We start from the raw sequence: 23,222 nt of genomic DNA on the forward strand, positions 1-23,222 counted from the left end.
ACTACTTACGTGAAGTGTTTTCCGTTACTATACTCTGCTTGGTCTGTAATCTGAACGATGACATACGTTAGGTTCGTCAGGGTTTCTCTGTACATGCATGTCCTTGAAGAAATTCCTACTTAGAAAGATAGTTCCTTTTCCACTACAATGTTCTCGTCGCCAATGACAGCAAAAGACTTAATCAAGTCAAAAGACTTGGGCAGAGTACCAAAGATCTTGTTGGATCTCTCGTTCTCGGCAAGGAAGGCAACGACCGACTTGCGATCAGAGAACCAGTACTGCTCGAATGCCGCCATGGTCGTCCAGTCAGCTGTGCTGAAGGGAGTCCCCTCGAAGAAAGATCCAATATTTGAAGGAACGACGGCTCGGTTCAGAACGTATCTCAGCAGACCAGTGCCGGCTCCAACTTTCCCAATGTGATCCGAGCGAGCTTCGAGGTCCGCTTCGCTGGGATCTGAGTTTGCTCCGGCGCGTGATCTCGCCAGTAATACTAGAAGCATAGCTGCTTTCTTACCCCGCCTCTCGAACCCAGTGGGATCGAACATGATCTCTGCAAATGACTGGCTGAGTATTCCGGTCTGTGATGAGATATCGGCAAAGACGTGGCTGCCGGCCGAGGCTTTGTACGACGGGCTTTGGAATGACCCCCAGAGGCCATCCAAGGTTGTCCAGCCAAGTGTTGTGACGGCATCCCAGGCAGCCAAGCCGCCAGTGGGTATGCCTTTGACATCGACATGGGGGAGTCCAACGACTTGAGTGTAATTGCGTAGGATGGGTACCACGTTTGAAATGTGTCTTGTCATTCCCGCATGAACACCAGTGTATTCTTCCAAAAACCTCTCTTCGGACCAACCTGGAATTCGTCTGCATGCGATGGTCATTTTGATCAACGATTTCTTCTGGCTGTAGGAGTTTTTGACGGCAGGGATGACAGGGAGCAGGAGGTGCGAATCGTATTTGTTGCCGAAATGAATGATATGACGTCCTTTGTTTACCGTGTCGCTGTGACGGGCAATTGGAAGACCTGGGGGATATTTGCCGTAGTCGTGACCGGAAATCACGAGGTTCAGTTTATCACCGGCTCTGAAACGGCAGCTGGTAGGTTGTATCTCGATATCAACGCAAACCACATCGCCGGGCTTCAAGGGCTCCAGGTCCCGGCGGTGTAGGTGCACCGGACGCCAGGGTGTGGACTGAGCCTCGTCGAGTTCTCGGCGTGAAGCTCGGAGCCAACCGAACCCAATCGGTCCGTTGTCGATAATAGTAAGCCAGGGAAAGTGTACGTCATTTCCCTCTCTGTCCTTTTTGCGTAGCGTGATAAAAAGGTCCATATTGTCGCCCCCCTCTGCAACTTCCACCCAAAGCCTGAGTTTTGCATGTCCGGCAAACTCGAAGGAGTTAAGCAGAGGGAGTTCAAAGGCCACCTCGCTCTCATTTGCGTCATACGAAACCTGGTGCTCCGCGGGTTGGGAAATCTTACTCAAACCACCAGTGGGTGTTGGAAATAGCTTGGTATACTGTGTTTCCGGGATAGGAAAGGCGCTAGCATGCCGCCATTCGCCAACATAATAGCGCTCCCTCATGGCATATCGAACTCTGGGCCAGAACTGTATTTCTGTTGGTGACCCCAGAAGGTAATGGTCCAGGAAGGCCTTTTGTCTGTTCAGAGATTCCTCCGTGGCAGACCACTCCCATCTGGGTACAAAAGGTGCCTGTCAGCATGGTGTGATGCAAAGCTGGGGGGAAATGTAGAACACTTACTTTTGGTGCTGATGAATCTCAAGGTATTTTTCCCCTGTCATTATTTTCTCCCAAGCGTTCAACGTCCCGCGAGTATGAATTGCATGATCACCCCAGGAGCAGATGATGTATGCTGGGCATTGGATTTTGCCAAGCGCTGGGACCTTGCTTTGCCAGTATTCATCAAAGTACGGGTGTGTCTTGCACCCGTCAGTCGGATCTTCAACAAGGTTCTTGCCCCAATTGAACAATGTTGGGTACCTAAGATTTTCAGTAAGCTTCCAGCCGTAAAGAAGTAAAAAGAAAATCGAAGAAAGGAACTATTTCGTTTGCCCCCAATAAAAGAATGGAAATAATCTCTGTACATACACCTCGCTGAACTGGGTCTCACGAATACCGCCCTTCATAGCCATCTCACGATAAAGGTCAGTCATTCCATCAATGGGTACAATTGCCTGCCACAGACACTTTAGGTGAGCAATTTAAGGCTAGGAATAAGTAGTGGGTGGGTCTTACGGCAAGAGATGGGGGCTGTTCGGCAGCCACGAGCCACTGGAGCATAGCATAGCCGCTAGCACCGTACATGGCAACCTTTCCGTTGGACCACTGCTGTTTGGCTAGCCATTCCACAAGGTCATAGCCTATTGCAAGTTCAAGTCAGGTTAGTTATCAAGATTAGAGAAGAAGCATGAACCTCTCAATGAACAGGGTCGTTCTTACCGTCAAGACCTACATCCCTGGAGTAATAACTTTTGTCTCCATCAGATTGACACGATCCCCTAGCATCAACATAAGCAACAACGTAGCCACGAGAACACCACCACCCCGGATCAGCTGCTTCAAAGACATAATGCTCAGTGAGGCGAGCTGTGTCCAGCCCAGATGAAGCTGGGAAGATGTTAATGTCTGTTGCGCCATCCTTGCCATAAACACTGTAGTTGAACAACACGGGGAGCTTATGACCCTCCTGTTCAAGGGGTCGATAAACATTTGCGCGCAGAATCGTGCCGTCTCTGACTGAAACGGGAATGTCCAAGTCGGATATCAAATCTCCTTCGACGATTGTGCGTGGGTTGGCTTCACGAATACCAAGTTGGGATGGATCCCACGCTGTAGGCATGAGCAGGTCAGCTTTTGATGTATACTTCAAACTTCAAAGCAGGATAACAAACCTTTGATGAATTTCCCCAGCCGGCGTGTCTTCTCCAACTCAACTTGCAAAATCTCAATATCTGCCATTTTTTTTATTTATTTGTTGTCAACCTCAACTACTGAAGAGATATTGGTTTCAAAAGATGGTTTGGTGTTGTGCGACAAGGCTGCATGTACTATTGAGATCGGTCTGAACAGAACCCCTTAATACTAGATTATTCTTAGTACGAGTTAGCTCGGTAATCGAAGATGAGTCTTATACCTACTCTTCTTACATAAAGTTTACGAGCCGTTTATGATTATGCCTTATACTACCCTATACGGTTAACGCGGCACCGCCGGATGCCACGGTAAGCGGAGTCGGAGCTCGTGGGGTAGCGGGAGGATCTGGGGGAGCGGGGGAGCGGGGCCGAAGTCAATCCACCTGGTAAGGGTGAAGAACGATCTTCAAGACCCTACGTGCCCCAAGCCATTGTGAGGCTCATAGTCCTTAACTGCTGGCACGTGCGAATACATGTGTCTATAGAGGCTATAGCTATTCTGCAGCTTGATCTCCACTAGAGGAGAGGTTAACTACAAATACTATTACTTAGCATAACCTACTGTTATTGATACTTATCTATTTACTGTTGTCTTGTCTCTGCATCTCTGCTTCCCTCTCGCTGCAGCCCTGCGATATCCTTGCTGCTTTACTATCGCTCCGCACAGCTCCGCGACACCGCTTGGCAACAGGCCCGGCAATACCGCAGTCCATTCCCTCCGTCAGATCCGCAACGGCTGCCTAAGAGACTGTGTCAATCATCTCACTAGAAGGGGAGTCTAAGGCCAAATCTAGTACTAAAGCAGTAATTGCAAAGTGACCGTACAGACTAGGTAGAAAGTAGAGAAACAAGCTTCTAATCACTATGTACCGGTTTATGTGTTGCAAAAGCATGTCCCGGATCGGTCCGATCGGTCGATGTGGGGTATCGGTCGTTGGGGGGAGGGTGGGCTTGTAAGTCCCGACACCAGTCGTTCGGATTCTGAATGAAGGCTGAGTGAATTGTATGGGCGACATCTAATTGGATGTAATATCATCTAAGAGTGAGAGTCGGGTCTTTTGTGACGGCAAGACGGAATGCCGGGATTACGGGACTGTGCTGAGCATTGCTTGATTGAGATCCACTGCATTATCGGTCAATAGCAAAATATGATGAATGTTTACCGCTACCCAAAAAGAAGGATATACATATAAGGCATGGCAACCCGCGTCCTCGGAAAGTTGGTTTCCGTTCCTGCAGCTGCATTCAGACTGTCTTCATCAGTAGACTTCGAAAACATGGTAAAAAAACTACGCGTCGCCGTCATCGGCCCCAAGGGCCAAGCGGGGAGCTGCGTGGTCGACGAACTCTTGATGCGTGGCCATGATGTCGTCGGCGTCTCGCGGAACCCTCCGAAAGAGTGGAAAGGCCCCGGTGATGGATCTTACACGTCGACTAGCGTTGATATTTATACCGAACAGAAGAAACTGATTGAAATCTTCTCATCAGACTTTGATGCGATTGTATGCGCTTTCGGACCCAGCTTAGCCAATTTGGCAACCTTGTATATGGACGGGGTTGAGGCCCACGGGAGGATCAAGACAGCGCTGCTAGCATCAACGCATCAGGGACCGTTTATTATCATCGGTACGTGTTACAACAATAGGCACGAGATACCGGGATGACACGTGTGCTGAGATTTTTATTACTACCTTAGGCGGAGCAGGATCTATTCATGTCGCAAACCGTCTCCAACTCACAGATCAGGAAGACTTCGCGTTTAGCTGGTGGTATGTATGCCATCTTCTCATTCCACATCAACACCTCAAGGAACCAGAAACTCATTGTTCCGTTGCTAGGTGGACTTGGCCCGAACAACACCTTGACTACATGACTGAGCGAGCCTTGGACCATGGGACCAGGTTCATCGCCTTGCTAGCCATCTTGCTGAAATGGAGCAGAAGCCATATCCAGCGCCCGAGATGTAAGTCTGCCAGTTGCTTGTGTGGCCTCGATGACAGGGTACTGAGCCGGCTCCCAATTCTCTAGTCTACTCCTGGCTTCTGAGTCCGATCACGTACCTGGTTCGACGCTGGCTCAAACGCTGCCTGACCGACAAGGACTGCATCAGTCTGATCACAATGTGTCGGATCGCGTTCACGATGTGGAACGGCGTCACCGAAAAGTCTTGGTCCTTCCTCTCACCTCCAAGTCTTTTGCGTGATAAAGGTCAGTTAACTGACTGTTTGGTTTTGATACACTTTGACATGAGTACTTAAAACTCTACACCTAGGCGTTCGTACTGGAGACTATAAACTCTTCATCGACACTCCTGAAGACCCGGCGATCGAGGCTACAGAAAATGGAATCTATAACGAGGATATGGCGGTTGCCATTGTTGACGAAGTGGAGAATAACAAATTGGCATTTAAGCATTGGAGCTGTACGGGGCCCATTGGACTGCGTAAATGGTAGCCATAGGTTTTGTTGCACAAACCTAGATGCGAGCTGCTTCCATGTTACAATATCCTTAGTACGAGCCGTGATACAGCGTACTTAGGAATCCTAGATCTCAAACGAGCCCACAGCTTGATCAGAATGAAGAAAGGCAAAAAATAGAGAACATCGTTCCGCACCCGTAAAGGCAGCTTCAAAACCTTGTCATGCCTTTCAGCCTCACCAACGCACCCCGAGCTCTTAGATGCAAGTCGTCGCGCACGCCCGGGCATTATGGTGGTGGCATGCTAACAACCCGAAAGATGCCTGGCTACCCTCCTCGAGAAGAAGCAGTGACGGCAGCAGCAGCGGCAGCACCCCAGCCCTCTCGGTCAGCGACGGTGATGCCGCTGTTGAGGGGGTAGTCTCCGCCCTTCTTCACTCCGAGACGGTCGATCTCGAAGCCCACCGTAAATTCATCATCCTACCCGGCTTTCAGGGCCGTCTCCGAAAGCAACTGCCCAAGGATCCTGAGGAACTGCGGCCTTCCGGCGAATCTGTACAGCTTGCCCAGCCTGCTTATGCCGGACACCGGCGCATGGACTGGACGGCCTACCGAAGTTTATCGAATATATCGCCACCGCCCTTGACTCATCGTAATCGCGCAACGCGTAGGTGTTAAGCATCTGTATTGATGCTATAGATGGCACTCGCACGTTACTGTTCGAGACGCTCGCTCGGCACGAGACGATCCACGACATCTGCTTTCTCCAAGGCCCCTCTCCCGGTGCAGCATATGTTCGTCCGCCAGCACTTCTACACAACGAAGGAGAAGAACAAGACATTGTGTACTATGATGATGGCGATGAAGAAGAAGAAGACGAGAAGGAGGAGGAGGAGGAGGAAGAGGAAGAAAAAGAGGGAAAAAAAGACACAAACGCGATATGCCGGCCCTGCCACTTCTTTCAAGGCGACGCGCTCCTCAAGCCGGAACGCTTTGTATCGGGGATTCTGCAGTACTGTCGCTGGGTCCTCGACGATAGGTTCTCAGTGAGCTTCGCGACTTTCCGGTCCTTGGATGTGAAGGGCGCTAGCCGGTAGTGCGAACCCCCTCCTGAGCCCAGCGTCGTGTGGACCCTCCGGTAGTCACGTATATGCCTTACAAGTTGGCATCCAAAGAGAGTTCGGGTAGGATTCATTGAGTCGCCCGTAACAATGTAGCTGGGGGTTTCGTCCTGGGCCACGACGGCGACGACTACATGGAAGGCGCTCGTTGCGGAAGATGTCATGTTTTGTTCCTTGGTAATGCGGTTCTCTGTGGCCCTAAACACGGCTAGTACTTTTTATCTTTGATTGGGCGAGAGTAGAAAGTTCTAATCTATACTTGGCTTCTTTGCTTTTGCTTTGGGCGACCGGCCTTATGACCGGTTGCAAGTTATACCACTCTTATAGGGAAAGCTTTGCTTTCCGTTGTCACGGATTCTTCGCAGGAGTACAACTGGCTGTACGCGTAGCCGAGGTTCAGCTAAACTCGCCTAGCACTCGCCGTGCTACTTACAACAGATGGCTTGGGGTACCGAAGGACACCCCTCCCCGATCCGACTTATCGAGGCTCTGGTGCAATTAAAATGTGTGAAACAGCGTTCAAAAACCACCAAGTAAACATTCAAATGCTTCAAGTTTCCCTGCGTCCCATTGACTACGGACTCATGTCAATTGTGCCAAGGGCTCACAAAATTGTTTGGATTAACTAATAAACAGTCAGGAACGACTGGCATGATCTGCGTGAGGTGGATGTGCGTCTCCTTTGTCAGAAGATGCTCGAGGGTTTCATCACACATCACCCATCAGCCAACACGGGAACGGATTTGTCTTAAAACTCTCGCTGGTTCTGTATTGGTTTAGGGCAAGGAGGGACATGAACCGAACTTAGCAGAAGCGCACAAGCTCTCTACCCTCATAAGGTACAAATGATATAACAGTTGTGGGTACAGCCCGTCCTCCAGCGAGCTCTGTTCAATTATCCTAGCACGGAAGAACAGATCGGACGTTCGTCTCCAGAAAAGGAAAGAGACAAAGAAAAAGGAGGAAAATAAAACTAACGCCGGACACGACAAGATTTTGTCCACGATCGCCAGCCGCAAAAAGGTATAAGGCAAAAAGATGTATGCAAAGTGTCGGTAAATCATCCTCCCCATCGACCACGGGAGAAAAAAAAGGTACTCCCTAGCCGTTTACTACTCCTGATAAATTATAGAACGCCCGCTCATGGTTGACCTTTTAGCGGGAGCCGCCCAGGGCGCTGATTCGGGCGCCGGACGGGCGGTGGATGAGGCTGTCGGTGTGCTTGCCGACAGACTGCTGAGGCATCGCCTCGGACTCGCTGCGGTCCTCCTCGAAGTCCTCCTCGTCCTCGACGATCTTGGTGGGGATGTCCTGGTGGATCATGTACTGCTGACTTGACCGCTCAGGGGTCGCAGCGCTGGAGGCGAAAGACATCGCCGTGCTGCTCCGGTTGGGGACCAGGTCCGGGGTAGGGGGGATGCTGGATATCCGACCATGGGCGGGGTGGAGGAGGCTGTCGTCGCCCATGTCGGACGTCGCGTTCGACTGGGTCTCGTGACCGTCATCGCTGTGGGTAGCGGACAGGTTGCTGCGACGGCGCTGAGCGCGGAGTCTGGCGGCACTGGCAGCGCGCTCATCAAAGTCGGCATCCTGGGCCAGCTGCAGGCCCTCAACGGCGGCCTGGCATTGCTCGGCAATGTTGCGGATAATGTGCGCGATGGCATCCGTCTTGTCCTTGAGGTGGCGGTCGGCCACGTCCTTGAAACTCGAGCTAGAGAGTCTCTTGTTTGCCTCGGCGGCGGCGGAGAGGAGACGAGCCTGGTTGGCATCGGCATCCCTGGGCGCCACGCCGTCCTCGCCGACCTCGGGCTCAAAGCCCTCCTCGATCTCACGCTCCAGGTCATCAGGCTTGGTCAGGGACTGGACCAGGTGCTCCATGTGGTGGCTCTGTCCGCCGATCAAGCTGCGAAGATGCAGCACAACGCGGCGAGCCTCGTCACGCTGTCTAAGGATGGTGACGTTGGTGTGCTGAAGAGCAGCAAGCTCCTTCTTGTTGCGCTTACGCTCGCGCTCGAGCTCCTCGGCGATCTCCTGCTGGAGAACGAGGGCCTCGAGGGCGTCGTCACGCTGCTTCTCGGTGGCACCGAGACGGACGTTGAGGCGACCGTTGTCGTCCTTCTGCTGGTCGATGAGGGATGCGAGACGTCTGTTCTCCCTCTTGTGCGTCTCGATCTTGGCCTTGAGGTCCTGGGTCTCCTTGGTGAGCTGCTCAGCGAACGCCTGGAACTTGAGGAACTGTTCATGACCGTTAGCAATATTCTCACACCAACCGTGTGTGTGGTAAGACTCACCTGCTGCTTCCAGCTCTCGAGCTCCTCGTTGAGGTAGTTGTTGCGCTTGGTGACCTTGTTGAGCTCGGTGTCCATGCGGCCCTTGAGGTTGATGAAATCTTGCCAGGCTTCGAGTGCGTCACGGGAGTACTGATTCCTCTCGCGGACAATCTCGTTGAGGTGTCTCATCGAGACCTTGGTCATCAGGGGCTTCTTGACGGAGCCGCCAAAGACGGCCTTGATGCCAGTGTTGCGGCCCATCTTCTCGCAGACGTGGTCCATGACGGCCATGACGGAGTCCTGGCTCCACCACTCGGGGTCCTGGATGGACTCGACTTCACCACGCATGACGATAATCTGACCAGCGGGGACGAGCTTGCCACCGCCGTAGGCAGACCGAAGATGAGGGGGGACGCCGGAAGGCGTGACATCGCCGTTGAGAGACTGAGTGAGGCGAGTGACGAACTTGTTGCGCTGGCTGGGGTTCAGGGCGGTGGGAGGGCTCGAGGTGAGCACGAAGTTGCGGTCGAGGTCGACAACTAGAGCGTCGGTTGGCGCAGTGAAGAGAGAACGGCACTCGGCGGTGACACCGAGGATGTAAGGGCCAGGCTCCTGGACCAGATCCTTGGCGTGGCGAGCATGCACGACAGGGACGTAGAGACCACTCCACTCGTAGACGCGAACGCAATACCGGACAGTCTCGGCAGCCATTGTGAGCATGGCCGGGTAGTGACTGACAAAGATGATGCGGCGGGTCGGCGAGATAGCGGCCTCGATGACACCGACGATGTTGGGGATGGACAGACAGCAGAACAATGGCCACATGGCAAAGTTCTGAAAGCCGGTCGGCGACGAGGGGAACTGGTAGCAGAGAGCATAGTCCTTCATGTCAATGCGAACCAGGTCGTTGAGTCTCGGAGCCGGGAAGCTGAGGATGCGCGAGACCTCCTCGGCGTGAAACAGGTTGGTCGCCTTGTTCCAGTGGATCCACATTCCTCGCAAGTAGTCTCCGAGAAGGTTGTAAAGCGGGTACCGAGACAAAAACGACAAGCAGTAAGGAATCCAGTACGTCTCGTCGGGGTTGTCATAGTAATCGGGCTCGGTTCTCTTGCGCAGATCGCGAATGGTCTCGGCCCTCTTCTCGTCGGCTCGCGACCACACGCGGAGGCAGATGCCGTACAGCGTGTGGGACGAATCCTGCTGCAAAACGAAAGCATGATGGACGCAATGAGGCTGGCTGCGGCCAGTGCAGATCTCAACGTCGTGGGGAAAGCAAGCCTGGAATCTTGTCAGCCACAACAAACTCTATCAACAAACTTGGACGACATTCGGCTACTAACCCGCATAGCAGCATGCAACGACCTGGCGATCTCGTTGTCCTGCTCCAGTCTGGGACTGCTGCCGAGGATCTCAGGAAGCCAGAATTGGCCAACAGCACCCTTCATGTGACCAATCTTGCCCTGTGCGGGCGCGGGAGCCTTGACCCATTGCGAAGGTTCTCTGCCAACACCGCAGACCATGTAGGCGTGAGTAAGGGTCTTGGGGGTGCGCTGCTGGGGTTTCGCGTTCAAGGTGGAGGGGATCGGCTGGGTGATGCGCGAGTGGAGGGAAGAAGTGCGGCTCGGAATGATTAGGCTGGTGTCGCCCTGATCACGGGTGGTAGGTCGCCCATCGCGGTCGCCGGTCCGGGGCCGGGTAAAGGACGAGTGTGCATTGAGCGAAGGCGCCATTTCGTCGGGAATTAGTCGTCGTCAGAAGAGAAAACAGGTTCAAGTGGTGTAGCTGGATCGGAGGGAACGAGAAGGCGGCCTAGAAGTATGTGTTTCCGGGCGGCACACGATGTGACCAGCGTGTCGAAGGGAAAGGCGAGGATGCAATCGCCAAAGTAGGACGGCAGGCAAGCTACCCGGGAGAGCAAGCTCTCGTTACGAATTCGTCGTCGGGATCGTTGATCAGAAGGCCGCCATTCGAAGGAGCCTCTTGACAGAGCAACGTCGATTGTCTGGTCTGGTCGAGCGGCAATGGAAGCTCAGGCACAGACGTGTTGCTTGACTGACTTGACTGCTCGGTGACAGGTGGGGGGAGAGAAGAAACAAAAGAGGAGGGAGGAAGAGGAAGAAATTGGAGACGAGACAAGAAGAAGCAGTTCGGGCTCAGGTAAAAGGAGAGACTGTGTGTCAGGGGGGGGTGTTGAGATAGGATGCTGGGGTGGGTCGGATGATAGAAACCGGGGCAGCGTGGGAGGGGGGTGTGAGAGGGGGGAGGGACAAAAGAGGCAGATGGCGAGAAAACCGAGGGTGTGCCACTGGCGGACGAGCTAAAATGAAGCAAAAGGGGACCAAGCACCCCAGACGAAGCTGGAAGCGGAAGTGAACGGTCGAAAGCAGCAGCAGCTAGCAACAGCAGAAACGGAGGCAGAGACAGAGGCGGAGGCAGAGACAGAGGCAGAGGCAGAAAGGCACCGAGAGCAGCGAATGGGGGGGGGGGACGGACGGGGATTGAAAGCCTGAAGCCAACGTGCGGCGCAGCCAGGTACACGACACGACAGTGCTCCGTACCTTGATGCAGGTCCCGATGCTGCAGTAAGCAAGGTACAGAGGCGTTGTTGGTGCTAAGCAGCCCGGGGGGATGCAATGCAGCCAACTGCAGGCTTGGGCGAGTCGAATGGCACCCAAGGAGACGGATGGCAAGAAAGAAACGGTTCGAGGTCGACGAGGAAGCGAGAGATAGGAGAGAGTTTGGCGTAGCGAGGAGCCGTTCGCAGGAGCGGATAGTGATATGGGGCATGAGGACGGGTGTGCAAGGGGCCGTGCAGCGTAGCGTTGCCGGTGCCACCGCTCGACCGGGGGGGGCAGCCAATACGTAAAGTGAATGAGTGAGCCGGGGGGTGGATGACAAGCGGAACACTAGCGATGGAACCGCAGACAACAATTCCACTAGCACACCCACCAACTGCACCGACTGCGTGCCAGATGGAGCCCGGCAACGTGGGACTCGAAGCTCATAGTTCAATGGATCCTGCGATGGATGGGGGGGGGGGGGGGGGGGAACGAGGAACAAATTCCAAGGGGTTTGACTCTTGCGAGCTCTGGGCTCGAGGCCGCAGGCTGCGCTGGAGACCACAGCTCTTGCGAGTTTTGTAAGCTGTTGCAGCCTGAGGGCGGGACGGGGCTCGACTTGAGACTCTTCCGCACCGCACCTCGCGTTTAGGGACTCGGGGAAGCACCACCCGGGGACGTGGTCGATAGCGTCGACTGTGCTATAGGTACTACAGGTATGGAGGTACGGGTGGGTTGCTTATGGCAGTGGCCAAGCCAAAGCCAGGCCAGGCCGTCGTCGTGCAGCAGCTTCGAGCTACTATGGTACAGTACCTAGGTACGGTTGCGACAGCCCGTCAAGCCCATGACGGAGAACCGTTTCTCCCCCATTCCTTCCTTCTTTCTTTCTTTGTCGGCGGCCCTGGCAACACCAATCTCGCTGGACCGCGACAAGGGAAAAACACATCGTTGATCACTGGAGCTAGGGCTGGTCAGAGGCTCCCCTGGCCTGGCTCCTCGAAACTCTCCGGATCAAAGACTCGTCTCGGGTCGCCGTGGGAAACGGGAGGCGTGCGTCGTCCGGCACGCGGCCACTTGGCGAGGAAACCCAGGCGGGAGAATTCAAAAACGTCGCCACCAGCGTCAAACAAACGGCGTCAACCCAGAGACCAGACAAGAAGGAACGCTGGAAGAAACGGCTGAACAAGAAATGGGGGCAAAAAAAGAAAGGAAAAAGAAAAAAAAAAGAAAAACATTGAGCACAGACCCCCTTCTGAGGTACGGAAACTGGTAGCCACATACATTACTGCAGCAAAAGGGGGCACCGAGCATGAATGCTACAATACTTCACAGAGGTACTCTGTGCTCTGTATCCGTTCCGCTACACCAAACAAAACCCCCAAGACTACCGTACCTACATACAGTGCCTAGATGACGGAGCTACTGCAGCTCCTGCAGCAGGCTAGCCCGTTAAACGATCCGATTGCTCTGGAACGCATGCACCATCGAACCAATGGCCCGACGGGTCGTCCGCTGCTCTTCCTTTGTCCTCTGCCGTCGTCGCCGTTGGTGCCGGGGGTTGATAGCAAGTCGCAGAAGCCTCTCAGCAAGCCAGAGGAGAAGGAGGCGAGGACGAGGAGGAGCCTCGAGAGCGAAGATCAGGAAGGCCTCGTGGAAGCTTGTCAAGTCTGAGGAGCTAGCGTCGAGTCGTGGAGTGCTAGCGCCATGCGTCGAGGCTGCTAGCGTCGACTTGCTTCTCGCTCGTCATTTTCCTTTCGAAGGTACCCTCGTCCTACTGTAAATTCTCTTATTTCTTCGCCGACGCAGGGGCCCTTTTTTCGAGAGAAGGACGACTCGCAAGCTCAACCCCCCCCCCCCGGCTGATGCAGACGGAACCTGAACAAAACCTGGCCATCCCCTGGTCCCCCTACTAAGATTGAGTCTCCACCCCGTCATCAGTGGGTTCCGGCTGTTGACGGCCAACAATCGCCGACGCCTCTCAGCACCGGCTGCTTTCGCGGGAAATTGCCCAGTCTCGTTTGGAAACGACATCGCCTGTTGCAACTCCTCCCGCCCGTTGGTTCCTTGGAATATTGGTTCCGAAAAGGAAACTTCTGCTTTTCTCCTTCGGGCCACGATTGCCACCCCGATTCAGAGGCAGCTTCGGTCCGTCGCTGCCACCGAGAGAGAGAGCACACGAGGCTACCGGGGGCCTTCTTCGTGTCTTTGGGGGCGTCCACTCTCTCAACCGACGACCTGCAAACGATGGGCCGTCTCGTTGTGGACATTGGGTAGCCTGGTTGGAACCGGGGAAAAAACGCCCCCCAAAACCTCGGACGGGCATGCACTCTGCTGATCCTGCTCTGCTCTGCTCTGCTGCCCTTTGCCAGGTACATCATCACACACCAGCTCGCCCTTCTCACGCAACACGGCGCCCCAAGCGCATTGAGAAGCATGGCGGGCCCATGTTAACCATGTGCTGTGCCCCAGATCGTATCATGACTGGTGCCCGCGTCGTGCCGTGCTTTCCACCGTCGCAACTGCACATCACCCAACCAAAAGGACGGCATCCGAGCGGGCATTGCATGAAAGCGAGCAGCCATCTCTCAGCAGTCGTCCAAAATACGCGCATGAAATGCTACCCTCCAGGAGGACCCTTTTCTCCAGACGCATGTCGAATTCAAGCTCAAGAGGGACCATCTGCCGATACGCTCAGGCCCCCCCTTTCCATCTCCGATCCCCCAAGAATGCCCTCGTTCCACGGGTCGTCCCTGACGATTGATTGTTATGGGACATTTGACGACCGTCTGCGCCGCCGCCATCAGGCTTGTGGTTGGCTATCGGGGGCACCCACGTTCAACGAACCCGGATCGCCGCACCTGCAGCACATCCCACACGAACAGAGGCTTGTGTGTTTGGGAGGGGGATTAGGTAGGTACCTAGATCCGTGTGGGCATGCGCTAGGGACTGCCAGCGCCTTAACACGAGCATGCTAGGTCATAGTACCACTGTGTGCGCGATAACGCGCGCACATGCAGCTGGCTGGCTCGCTTCGCCCCCTCAGCAAGCCACGATCAGGGTCCTCTAGCAGGCACATAGTGCGAGACGCCGTCGAGACCCGGCCGCGCCTATTACGGAGGATTTTGAACCGCGGCGCGCGATTCATCGTTCGCCAGCCGCCTCTCCTCCAAGGGGCTTCCTTGATTCCGTGACGGAGATACACGAGCTCGACTCGAGTGATGAGTGGGCTATGGGGCGATGAGAACCGCGGGAGACGGATCGCGAAGAGGGACAGCCTCGCAACGAGAGCCCCACCGAAGACGCCGTTACTGATTCAGCGCAACTTGGATGACGGATCATGACGGGGGCATCTGCCAGCTCGACGTGAAGGTCTTGTCAGTGCTCAGTCCTCCAAGTCAGTGCTCGCTGCGTGTCTTCGGGTATCGACGACGCGGCAGCCGCACCAACAAAGAGACTCGAGCACCGTCCAACCTTTGAAGCTGCTTCCTACCTTGCTTACTCAGACAAGGTGTTCGAGGGCCAAAACATCCGCCGAATCCTTCCAGACGGAACAGCTTGACAGATTCGGTGACAGCATGGGGGCTGCTGGCTATTTGGCGCCGTTGGTCTGCCTCCATTTGCCAACTCTATGCTTAGTTTGTTTCCTCTGCATGCACAAGCCTTTTCAGATACATTGAAACCCGTCCCCTTCACTTTCCCTCCAGCCTCACGTCGACCCGCCCTCTCCGGACTCGACCCCCTCGACGTTGGACACTCACCAGAACGAAGGCATCATTGTCGTCCTCTTCGCAAGCCTATCCCGTTTGTCCTGCTTCTTGAACTCCGCCGTCTTCTCCAGTCATTGCGGCCCGATTTGCGCGGTCCATAGGATTGGTCCTATGGCAGCTATCGCCATCTATTCTGCGCTTTGACCCGTCGCTCTGGCCCAGCCAACCCGGAGCACAAGGCAGCTTGGGATATCTCGCCCGTGTTATGAGCCTACCTGGACTAATAATGCTCCGCATAAAACGCTTCAGCCGCGGATCTGTAACCCAAAGCTCAGAAGCTGGTTTCTTCCTCCCCCCACACCCTCACGAGCCGAGACTGAGGAACACTCCGGCTGCTCCTGGCCACATGGACGATCGAGGGAGGAATCCGGACGATCGAAGGAGGAATCCAGACGAGTCCAGAGGCGCTAGGCCACAAGAGCGAGGTTCATCGAAGGCGTTCCGGTTCGGACTTGTGCTCTCTGTCGTCCCCATGCATCGTTGGCCACTAGTGAGAGAGGGGGCTGCGAAGTGCTCCCTCTGAGGCTCCAGTCTCTTCTCGTTCGGGCTCTTCCCTGCCCGCGCGCCCTCTCTCCATCGAGCTCATTGCTAAACTCTCGTTCCAAATTGTTCTTGTCAGCTGCCCGTCCCAAGATGAGCAAGCCTGGACCCTGTCGTGATCCGAGCACCCAGTCCCGAAGCCCTGATCGCTGTCCATTTTACACGCACTGATTGACAGACGGCCAGTGAACGCGTCCCATCTCCTCAGTCCTTGTCCTCCCGCCCCGGTTCGTCGAAATTCGAGGAATCGACAGCGGGCTCTCGGGCGGTCCCCGTCTCTTTATCTGAGATTCATTTGGATTTCTCGTTTTGACACCCACTCTGGAGCGGAACCCCCACCACCCTGCTTGCTCTGCTTTGCTTGCTCAAAGTTGGTTGGTTGGCACATTCGTACTCGTCTCAACTAATATCACTCACATCGTCACCGAACCCCATATACCGTTTGCTGCTGACTGCGACGCCCGACCTCATCGGTACGTGCAAAGTACCGACCGAGAAGCCTGCCATGGCCTTGGCTGGGAGATGGCCCGAACGCGAGGCAAAGCAACGTTGAGAAGCGCTCCGCGCTGCGTGGCAGTAGCACGGTGAAAGTGATGTTGCAGGGCCGGCCTGCGCTGCACCACTCATCGTCACCTGCAGACACGCGAGGTCCGTCGGGCAGTCAGTCAGCCGAAACTGAGAGTGCGCCATTAGACACGCCCGCTGTCATCCAGCTGTTGGATTGGCGAATTGTTTCACGCGCGCCATCTGCTAGGCTGCTCTAACACTACCGACGACCACGATCCAGCCCAGGGTGTGGGCAAGCGGCCATGTGCTGGCACCGTTCCTGACCAGGACGAGCCGCATGCAGACCGGATCCCGCTCCAATTTCCCAAATATCTCTGTAAGCACGTTGTCACAACGGGACCCGGCTCAACCGTCGTAGGGCCTCGCAAGCCCAACAACGACGAGTCGGACGGGAGACTCTTGACCCAGGCCTCGAATCGCCAGATACGAGCCGCCTCTGTTCACTATAGATGAGGCCGCGGCGCACAGTCCGTCGCGCGCATGTGCGAAACAGTTCGGATGGCGTGGTGGTGGACAGAACAATGGCATATTGCAGTGACGCCGACAAGCAGTGTAAAGTCGGCAGACCCGGCTCCTAGATAGTCTTGAGCGGATGAACCACTCCTGGACATGGACAACAACAAAGTCAATACCAACCTCCGCCGGTGGCACGGGAAAACTGACACCATCTTCACCGGCGGCCATCTGCCTGATTCGAGCTATAGCAGCTATAACAGCAATACCACCCCCACCGGTCGTGCTCGGCTGCATGCCGTTTTGGTAGCGACAGACGTCGGGTGGGCTCTCGCTTCGTCCATTTCCGGGTGAGACCTGTCACCTCCGAGTGCCCTCCTGGGCCTCACCCTCTTGCCGCTACCTAGTTTTTACGTCCCAATCCCCGGTCGGCACGCACTTTGTTGTCTGGTCTCCTCGACCAGTGGCCCCCAACACTGACCCGGTTGCCGAGAAGGACAGTGGCAAACGACTTGGCGCCCCGTGCGACGACGGCAGATGTGCCGAGCAATCAGAGCCAGACGTTCGCTCCAGCAAGGGCTACGCGAGTGCAGCGTCAACCTTGCCAACCCACGACGGTCGACCCAACGGCTTCGACGGTTGGCCCAGCGCCTCCCCCCACGATACTTCGCGGCCGTTCCTTCCAGCTTCGGTCCCATCCCACGCGCGCAAGTCGATCCCGGCGAGGCCGACGAACCGAAAGTGCTGCGGGCGCTGCCCCAGATACGCTCCGGGCCCCGCCCTCCGCCGCCCCACCGCCCCTGGACCGGTCGACCATGCCGGCTCGGGGCCAGACGCCGCGCTGCTGACGGTGCCGATAGCGCGGACGCCGGCGCCGTCGCCGGCTCCTCGAAACCCACGTGTCGAGTCTCGACAAGGTCTAGTCTCGAGTGAGTGAAACGTCACATCAAGCGATGGCGTCTGGACCGCTCGCCCGCCGCGGAACAACGGCCTCGCCCCTTTTTTTTTTCCCCCTCGAGCCCGCGGCCGTTCTAGTTCCGCCGTACAGCGCCGTAGGCGGGCATCCGGCAGAGAATCCTATAATTGGCAATCAGCAAATGGTCTGGTGCGCAGAGTAGCACTGTTGTCCGGCGGTTTGTGTCTTGACCGTGGCTTGTCCTCCAAGCTGGGTTCACTCCTCCAGGATATCCGACTCGCCACGGGACTTTTGTCTTCCTCACGAGGCGTTTCAACCGCCCCGGCGTCTCGTCTACTCAACTCCCCAAGGAAGCCATTCCTCGCGCGGGCTCTAAACCCTCTTTCTCTCACTCTCTTTAATGGATTTTCCCCACATTGGTTCCGTCCTTGTGTCTTGTCTAAGACCGCTGGTCGAGGTTCTGCAACGGCCGGCGGGCTGTACGAGACCATATGGTGGCGCGCTGGGTTTCCTTTGTCAAGGCCACCCGCACACCGCCGGCGGCACGCGGTGCCAGTGTACCGAGACGAACACGTCATACCCCGCGCTGCTCGTCCCAAAGCGAGGGCAACATCTGTCCTGTCCTGCCGTATGCCCGTCATGATGCGTCGGGGCGTCATTATCAGATTATTTTTTGTTCCTTTCCCGGGGCAAAGCTCCGAGGAACGACGCAAGTATGCCGCCACCACTTGCATCACCGTACGTACGGTCCTTTGTGGATTGGTTGATCCGTAGGTGCGCTTCGTCTTGGCAATGGTCCGTCTGACGTGGGCTGCGGGCTACGAGGAGGTTCACGAAGCCGTGTTGGAGGATGCCTCTTCTGGCTATGATGGGCGTGAGGAGCTTCGGAGGCGGTAGGGGACTTTACGGGTTGGGTACGTCTTTGGCGGGCTGGACGTATCTTGTCAGGCGGAGAGATCTACACGGGTTGTGGGGATACAGGAGTCACTCAGGTCAAGGGATCTTGACTGAACAGAAGGATCTTGAGGGACATCAAAGGGCTTGTATGGCATTCGTGGCCCAATGAAGCCTTGAGAAGACGCATGCAAGCTTCGTCGAGGCTGATTCGCTCTGGGAGCCGCAGCGGAGGCTGCTGATTCCTAACCCTCCGGCGTCCAGCGTGCCCTATCACCCAGAACGTTGTCAAGCTCAACTAGGTCGTGCAAACGCTCTCAATGAGAGGGATGACCTCTGCCTTCCTCGCCATGGTGGAAAAATACGTGATTGTGAATTCTTTGTCCGAATTTGACCCACACCTCCGGAGACGTCCGGTGATGCACGGCTCGGATACGGAAGACAGGTAGGGATGCCGCGTCCGGCGCCGGCTAAGAAACCCCGGTTGCGGTCCCGCTTTACCCGAGCCGCACGGCGGGAGAACTGGAACTGCGAATACGCCCGGCCGGAACGTTACTTACCCCATTCGACGGACGCGGCGGCCAAGATCTCGGGCTCTCGGCTATGGCGAGCCAATCAGACGATCCGGTCAAGCCTCGAAAAGTGCCGTGTTTCCATCCGTCAACGGGTGAGGTGGCCTTGGGCCGCAGAAGAAGCAACCACCGGTTCCAAAGTTCCAACAAAAAAACCCCGCGGGATGGATGGCACACCTCGCGTTTTGCTGAGTTCTCACGCAGGACGCAGGGGCATCCACACCCGTGCCCTACCGGTGGTGTCGTGCTGGGCCATTTGCTTCCCAATTCCCCAAGGGATGGATGGATGGATGGACGGGGCGGCCGGGGAGGGAACTCCGCCCATTTGGTGGTGGTGGTGGTGGTGTGTGTGTGTGTGTGTCTCGCAAAAGTCACTAGCTCGTCAATTTCCTCACCGGCTCGCCAGTGTCGTCGGCGGGCATCATGACGATATGTCGCAGACCTCTGGACGGAAATTGCGGTTGCGTACACGATATGCAATGACGCATCGCGCCATCTTGGGGCCCCGAAAGAAAACCGAAGAAACCAGTCCGGCAGCGGCAGAGGCTTGCCTTCCAATGAAGACAATGTGCCGGTTGGGCGAAGAGACATGCCATCTGCAGGCTACACGCTGGTGAGATCAGTGGCACGCGAGAGATTGGGGGGAGAAGGAGAGGGGATAGGAGGAGGTCTCAACGTTGAGGAAGTCCTTGCAGGTAGAGTGAGACATTGTCTGACATGTGAATGTGGGCAGATGTGGCTGGTGAGGGTGGAGCCGGGGACGCCAGAACGCAGTCAGGGGACAAGGGTTCGCACAGAAAAAGTGCCGCTACCACGTTGAATTGTCCGACGATTATCGTGCCCGACAGGACCAGGACGAGCCAGGACCACTCGTTTGCGAGGTTGCGGGTGGGAAAGACGAGGTCGCGGGTCGCCGCGCAGGCGACTGGTCAGGTACAGCTCGGAGTGAGTGGCGACGCGGGTGGGTTCTTCGTCAGGGCCCTTGCTGTTTGCTTGCTTGGCTCCCGAGGTATCATGGATCAATACCACTGACAAAGTCATACGAAAACGGGTATCGTGAACGACGAGAGCCGCGGCAGCAGCGTACAGGTACGTCAGGGGCGAGAGCCCGAGCTCCCCATTCCGAGGAAAGGTCGGCCCATATGGAGGGGGGAGCTCAGGAGTCAGGGGGAGTTGGATTGACATGAGCTACGCCGAAGATGAGAGATTGAGACGGATTGCCTGGCGCATTCACGGGTCATATTATATCTGGCCGGCGGCAAGGCTAAGTTGGTATGGCGGCCCTCAGCCGTGTTGACGGTGGCAGCCCAGATCCAAGGGAGGAAACAGCAATGGCGCCATGGCCCGACTTTCTCCAATGCTGCAATCAGCAGCAAGAATCAGGACCGGGGAAGGGAGGAAACGCTAAGGCCCCTCTCATCTGAAGCACACTGGGCTGAACTTGTGAAGGCCGGACGCGTGTAGGTAGCATCGCATCGCATCAGAGCGCTACAGCAAGGCTCAGCCAAGAGGACCACCAAGGTCCAGGTACCTTGGCCTGCGCGGTACAAAGGCCTCGAGGATCGCAGCCGGTTTGGGGTTGGTGAGGGAGCTCGCGCCATCGAGAGCTCCAAGTCTCGCGCTATTTGCTGCGTAGTGCAGGCCGCGGCAATTGTTGGCTTGGGAGCTTCCCGTGATAAGGTTTGGAGGAGGATGTTTAGCGATAAGCTCGGGGCAGGGCCCCGGGCCAATTGGGTCGCGGCAAGGCACCTCCCTGCGGAGGGGACTTGGGTGGAGGGTAATGATGTGCGTCTCCTGCGACGGTAGTCTTTTCCTGCCTATGCTCGAGACGGCTTACTTTCCTCGCACCTCATCTCCCTGCCCGGCCTAGCGCTGCTTCTCAATCACCGCGACTACATACCTTTCTCATCGAGGTAGGCAGGCGCAGGTAGTAGCAGGAAGCGAAGGGGGAAGGGGGAGGGGATAGGAGGGGAGGGGAGGAAAGTGCGGTGTTGGTTTCGCCCGGTCACAGAGATCCAATTTGGCCAGGTCGTATCAAAGGAGAGCCGCCGGCTCTGAGCTCTCATTCCACATGCGCGCCCCATGGATCATCCGACTCCCACACCTGGGAGGGCAGGGCAGGGCAGGTAGTTGATGTACCCGTCCTCCGGGCCGCTGATCAGCGGCGTGCCCAGCCAAAATTGTCAGATAAGGTATGCATACGTGTTGAGCGGCGACTCGGCCAACCAGCACAGTACAGCTAGCTCCCTTGCCCCTCCAGTGTTGCTTTGGGTTGCTGTGTGTTTGCTCCCAGCCCATCACTTTGGGACGTGCTTGCCTTGCACCATCGCTTATGATGACATAATGACGGCCCGGCCAGCATGCAGGAAAGCGCCGTGCGTACTTGGACGTGCTTTTGCGTGCCGTGGACAGGATGTGGAAGAGGCGCGAAGGAGTGACAGTGGCAGTGAGTGGCAGTGACAGTCAAGCAAGAAGAGAAGCCGCAATGAATGGTTTGTCTGATTGGGATCAATTGTCCAACGAACACAGGGCAGGGAAAGGGCCGTCCCTCCCCCCTCATCCTGCTCGCTCTGTGTGTCGCGCCCGTGCTGACCACATGCCTCTAGGGGCGTTGGGGAGCTACAGCACCATTTCCACCTCACTTTGATCCACGGCCCATGAGCGAGCGACCTTGTGCGGAGAACAACCCGAGCACGGAGGATTGCATCTTTTGTGGCATCGAGTAATTTGTCAAACCACTGTCACGAGGGGGAAATTGCTTGGGAAACCTGCTCCGGACGTCATCCGGGGGCTCCTCTTTTTTTCGTCCTGTTCTGTTTTTATCTCTCTCTTTTTCATCTCTTATTCCTCGCCGACTCGAGCGCGATAGTCCACCTCGACGCGCATGGCGGGGCGACTGTACCACTTTCACATGTCAACGTGCCAGGATGACGATAGGGGTGCATGCAAGCTACGGCTGCTGCCACTTTTCTGCCCAGGTTCCCTGCCTGCTGTTGCGAGCCCACGAGCTGCTGATACTATTGACACTGGACGGAGCACTGCTCCTCCTCCTCTCACCTTGCCGTGTTCACTCGGCTGTCACACTTTGGCCCAGCCCATTATCTAGGCACTGCTTTTCCTGTCGCCGGCTCGCTCCCGAAACCTATCCCGGTTCAACGAATGCTTGCACGGAACCAGTGCACACGCTCTTGCTCGTCCTGCTGCCCATGAAGCGGCGGGACAGGGGTGGGGATGTGGGGAGCTGCCGTCAGCAGGAAAACCCAAAAGAAAACCCGGTGGTGCCATTGCATGTGGCTTAAACCACCGACTACCACAGAGTCGAGACGAGAGGAAACCCCATTTAGAGAGAGGGAGGTGGAGGGAGAGAGGTTGACAAACAAAAAAAAAAGGAAGAAAAAAAGGCCAGGGGATACGGTTTCTTGGCCATATCCAATCGCTGCAGAGGAATACCTAGCCCGTCGAGAGGAAGCAAGCAGCAGAGCAGCAGAAGCGAAGCACCATCGCTTGACAAGCAGCAAGCAACAAGTAGAGGCAGGAGGGCAGCGCAGGAGCAGAAGCGCCAAAACGACGTCCCCTCCATTGGCATGTGGCGCATGTACCTCGTTGGTAGGGATACTTGGGCAGGACCCGCCACCACGGCATTCCTGCGCGTCCCTGTCCTCGCATTGCGACTTGGGAATGTCTGAAGCACATGCTAATCTGATCTGGCCTGGCTAGTAGGTAGTCCAGTCTCGCATCCTAAGGGGTTCATGGCAACTCACCTTAGCCCACCACGTATCTTTTTTTTTTCCCTGTCCCTTTCCCTCTCGCCCTCCTGTCCACCTAGTCTGGTCTGGTCTGGTGCTGGTAGATAAATACTTTCATTTCAGTCCATGCCCGCCTGTGGCGTCAACCTCGTCATCACCCTCTGCATCCATTGCATAACACGGTCGTCTCCGTTCCAGCCGCCTCTCTTCCGTCACTCCTCTCCTCACCTCACACGCTCACACACTTGGCCACTCCTGCTCCAACTGCCTCCCGTAAGTCTCCCTCCCTTTTAGCTTTGCCTCGCCTCGCCCTCCCTCCGATGCCTTTCTCCTTCTCCTTCCCACTCACTTACTCCCTGCCCGCCCCCTCCAAAAACTTTCTTCCCATCCTTTCCCTTTTCCAACCTTTCCGTCAAAACATCCACCTCTTTACTCCTCAAACCTCACCTCTACCCTACATCACCGC

At 56.0% G+C, this 23,222-nt stretch overlaps 3 protein-coding genes across 3 annotated transcripts; 1 reads left to right on the plus strand and 2 right to left on the minus strand.

Moving 5' to 3' along the window:
• Nucleotides 1-119: 119 nt before the first annotated feature.
• ColSpa_10083 (uncharacterized protein) lies at nucleotides 120-1,802 on the minus strand (the record flags this gene model as incomplete). The annotated part of the gene is made up of 2 exons (XM_049276295.1): nucleotides 120-1,695; nucleotides 1,762-1,802. 2 exons carry the CDS (start codon nucleotides 1,800-1,802, stop codon nucleotides 120-122), a joined length of 1,617 nt encoding a protein of 538 aa, XP_049132252.1.
• A 5,826-nt stretch (nucleotides 1,803-7,628) lies between these two features.
• Nucleotides 7,629-10,473, minus strand: ColSpa_10084 (DENN domain-containing protein; the record flags this gene model as incomplete). The annotated part of the gene is made up of 3 exons (XM_049276296.1): nucleotides 7,629-8,708; nucleotides 8,765-10,021; nucleotides 10,084-10,473. 3 exons carry the CDS (start codon nucleotides 10,471-10,473, stop codon nucleotides 7,629-7,631), a joined length of 2,727 nt encoding a protein of 908 aa, XP_049132253.1.
• Nucleotides 10,474-12,711: 2,238 nt separating this feature from the next.
• ColSpa_10085 (uncharacterized protein) lies at nucleotides 12,712-12,972 on the plus strand (the record flags this gene model as incomplete). The annotated part of the gene is made up of 1 exon (XM_049276297.1): nucleotides 12,712-12,972. One exon carries the CDS (start codon nucleotides 12,712-12,714, stop codon nucleotides 12,970-12,972), a length of 261 nt encoding a protein of 86 aa, XP_049132254.1.
• Nucleotides 12,973-23,222: the final 10,250 nt, after the last annotated feature.

The sequence above is a fragment of the Colletotrichum spaethianum genome, assembly GCF_022836535.1.
Source record: "Colletotrichum spaethianum MAFF 239500 DNA, contig33, whole genome shotgun sequence".
Lineage (NCBI taxonomy): Eukaryota > Fungi > Ascomycota > Sordariomycetes > Glomerellales > Glomerellaceae > Colletotrichum > Colletotrichum spaethianum.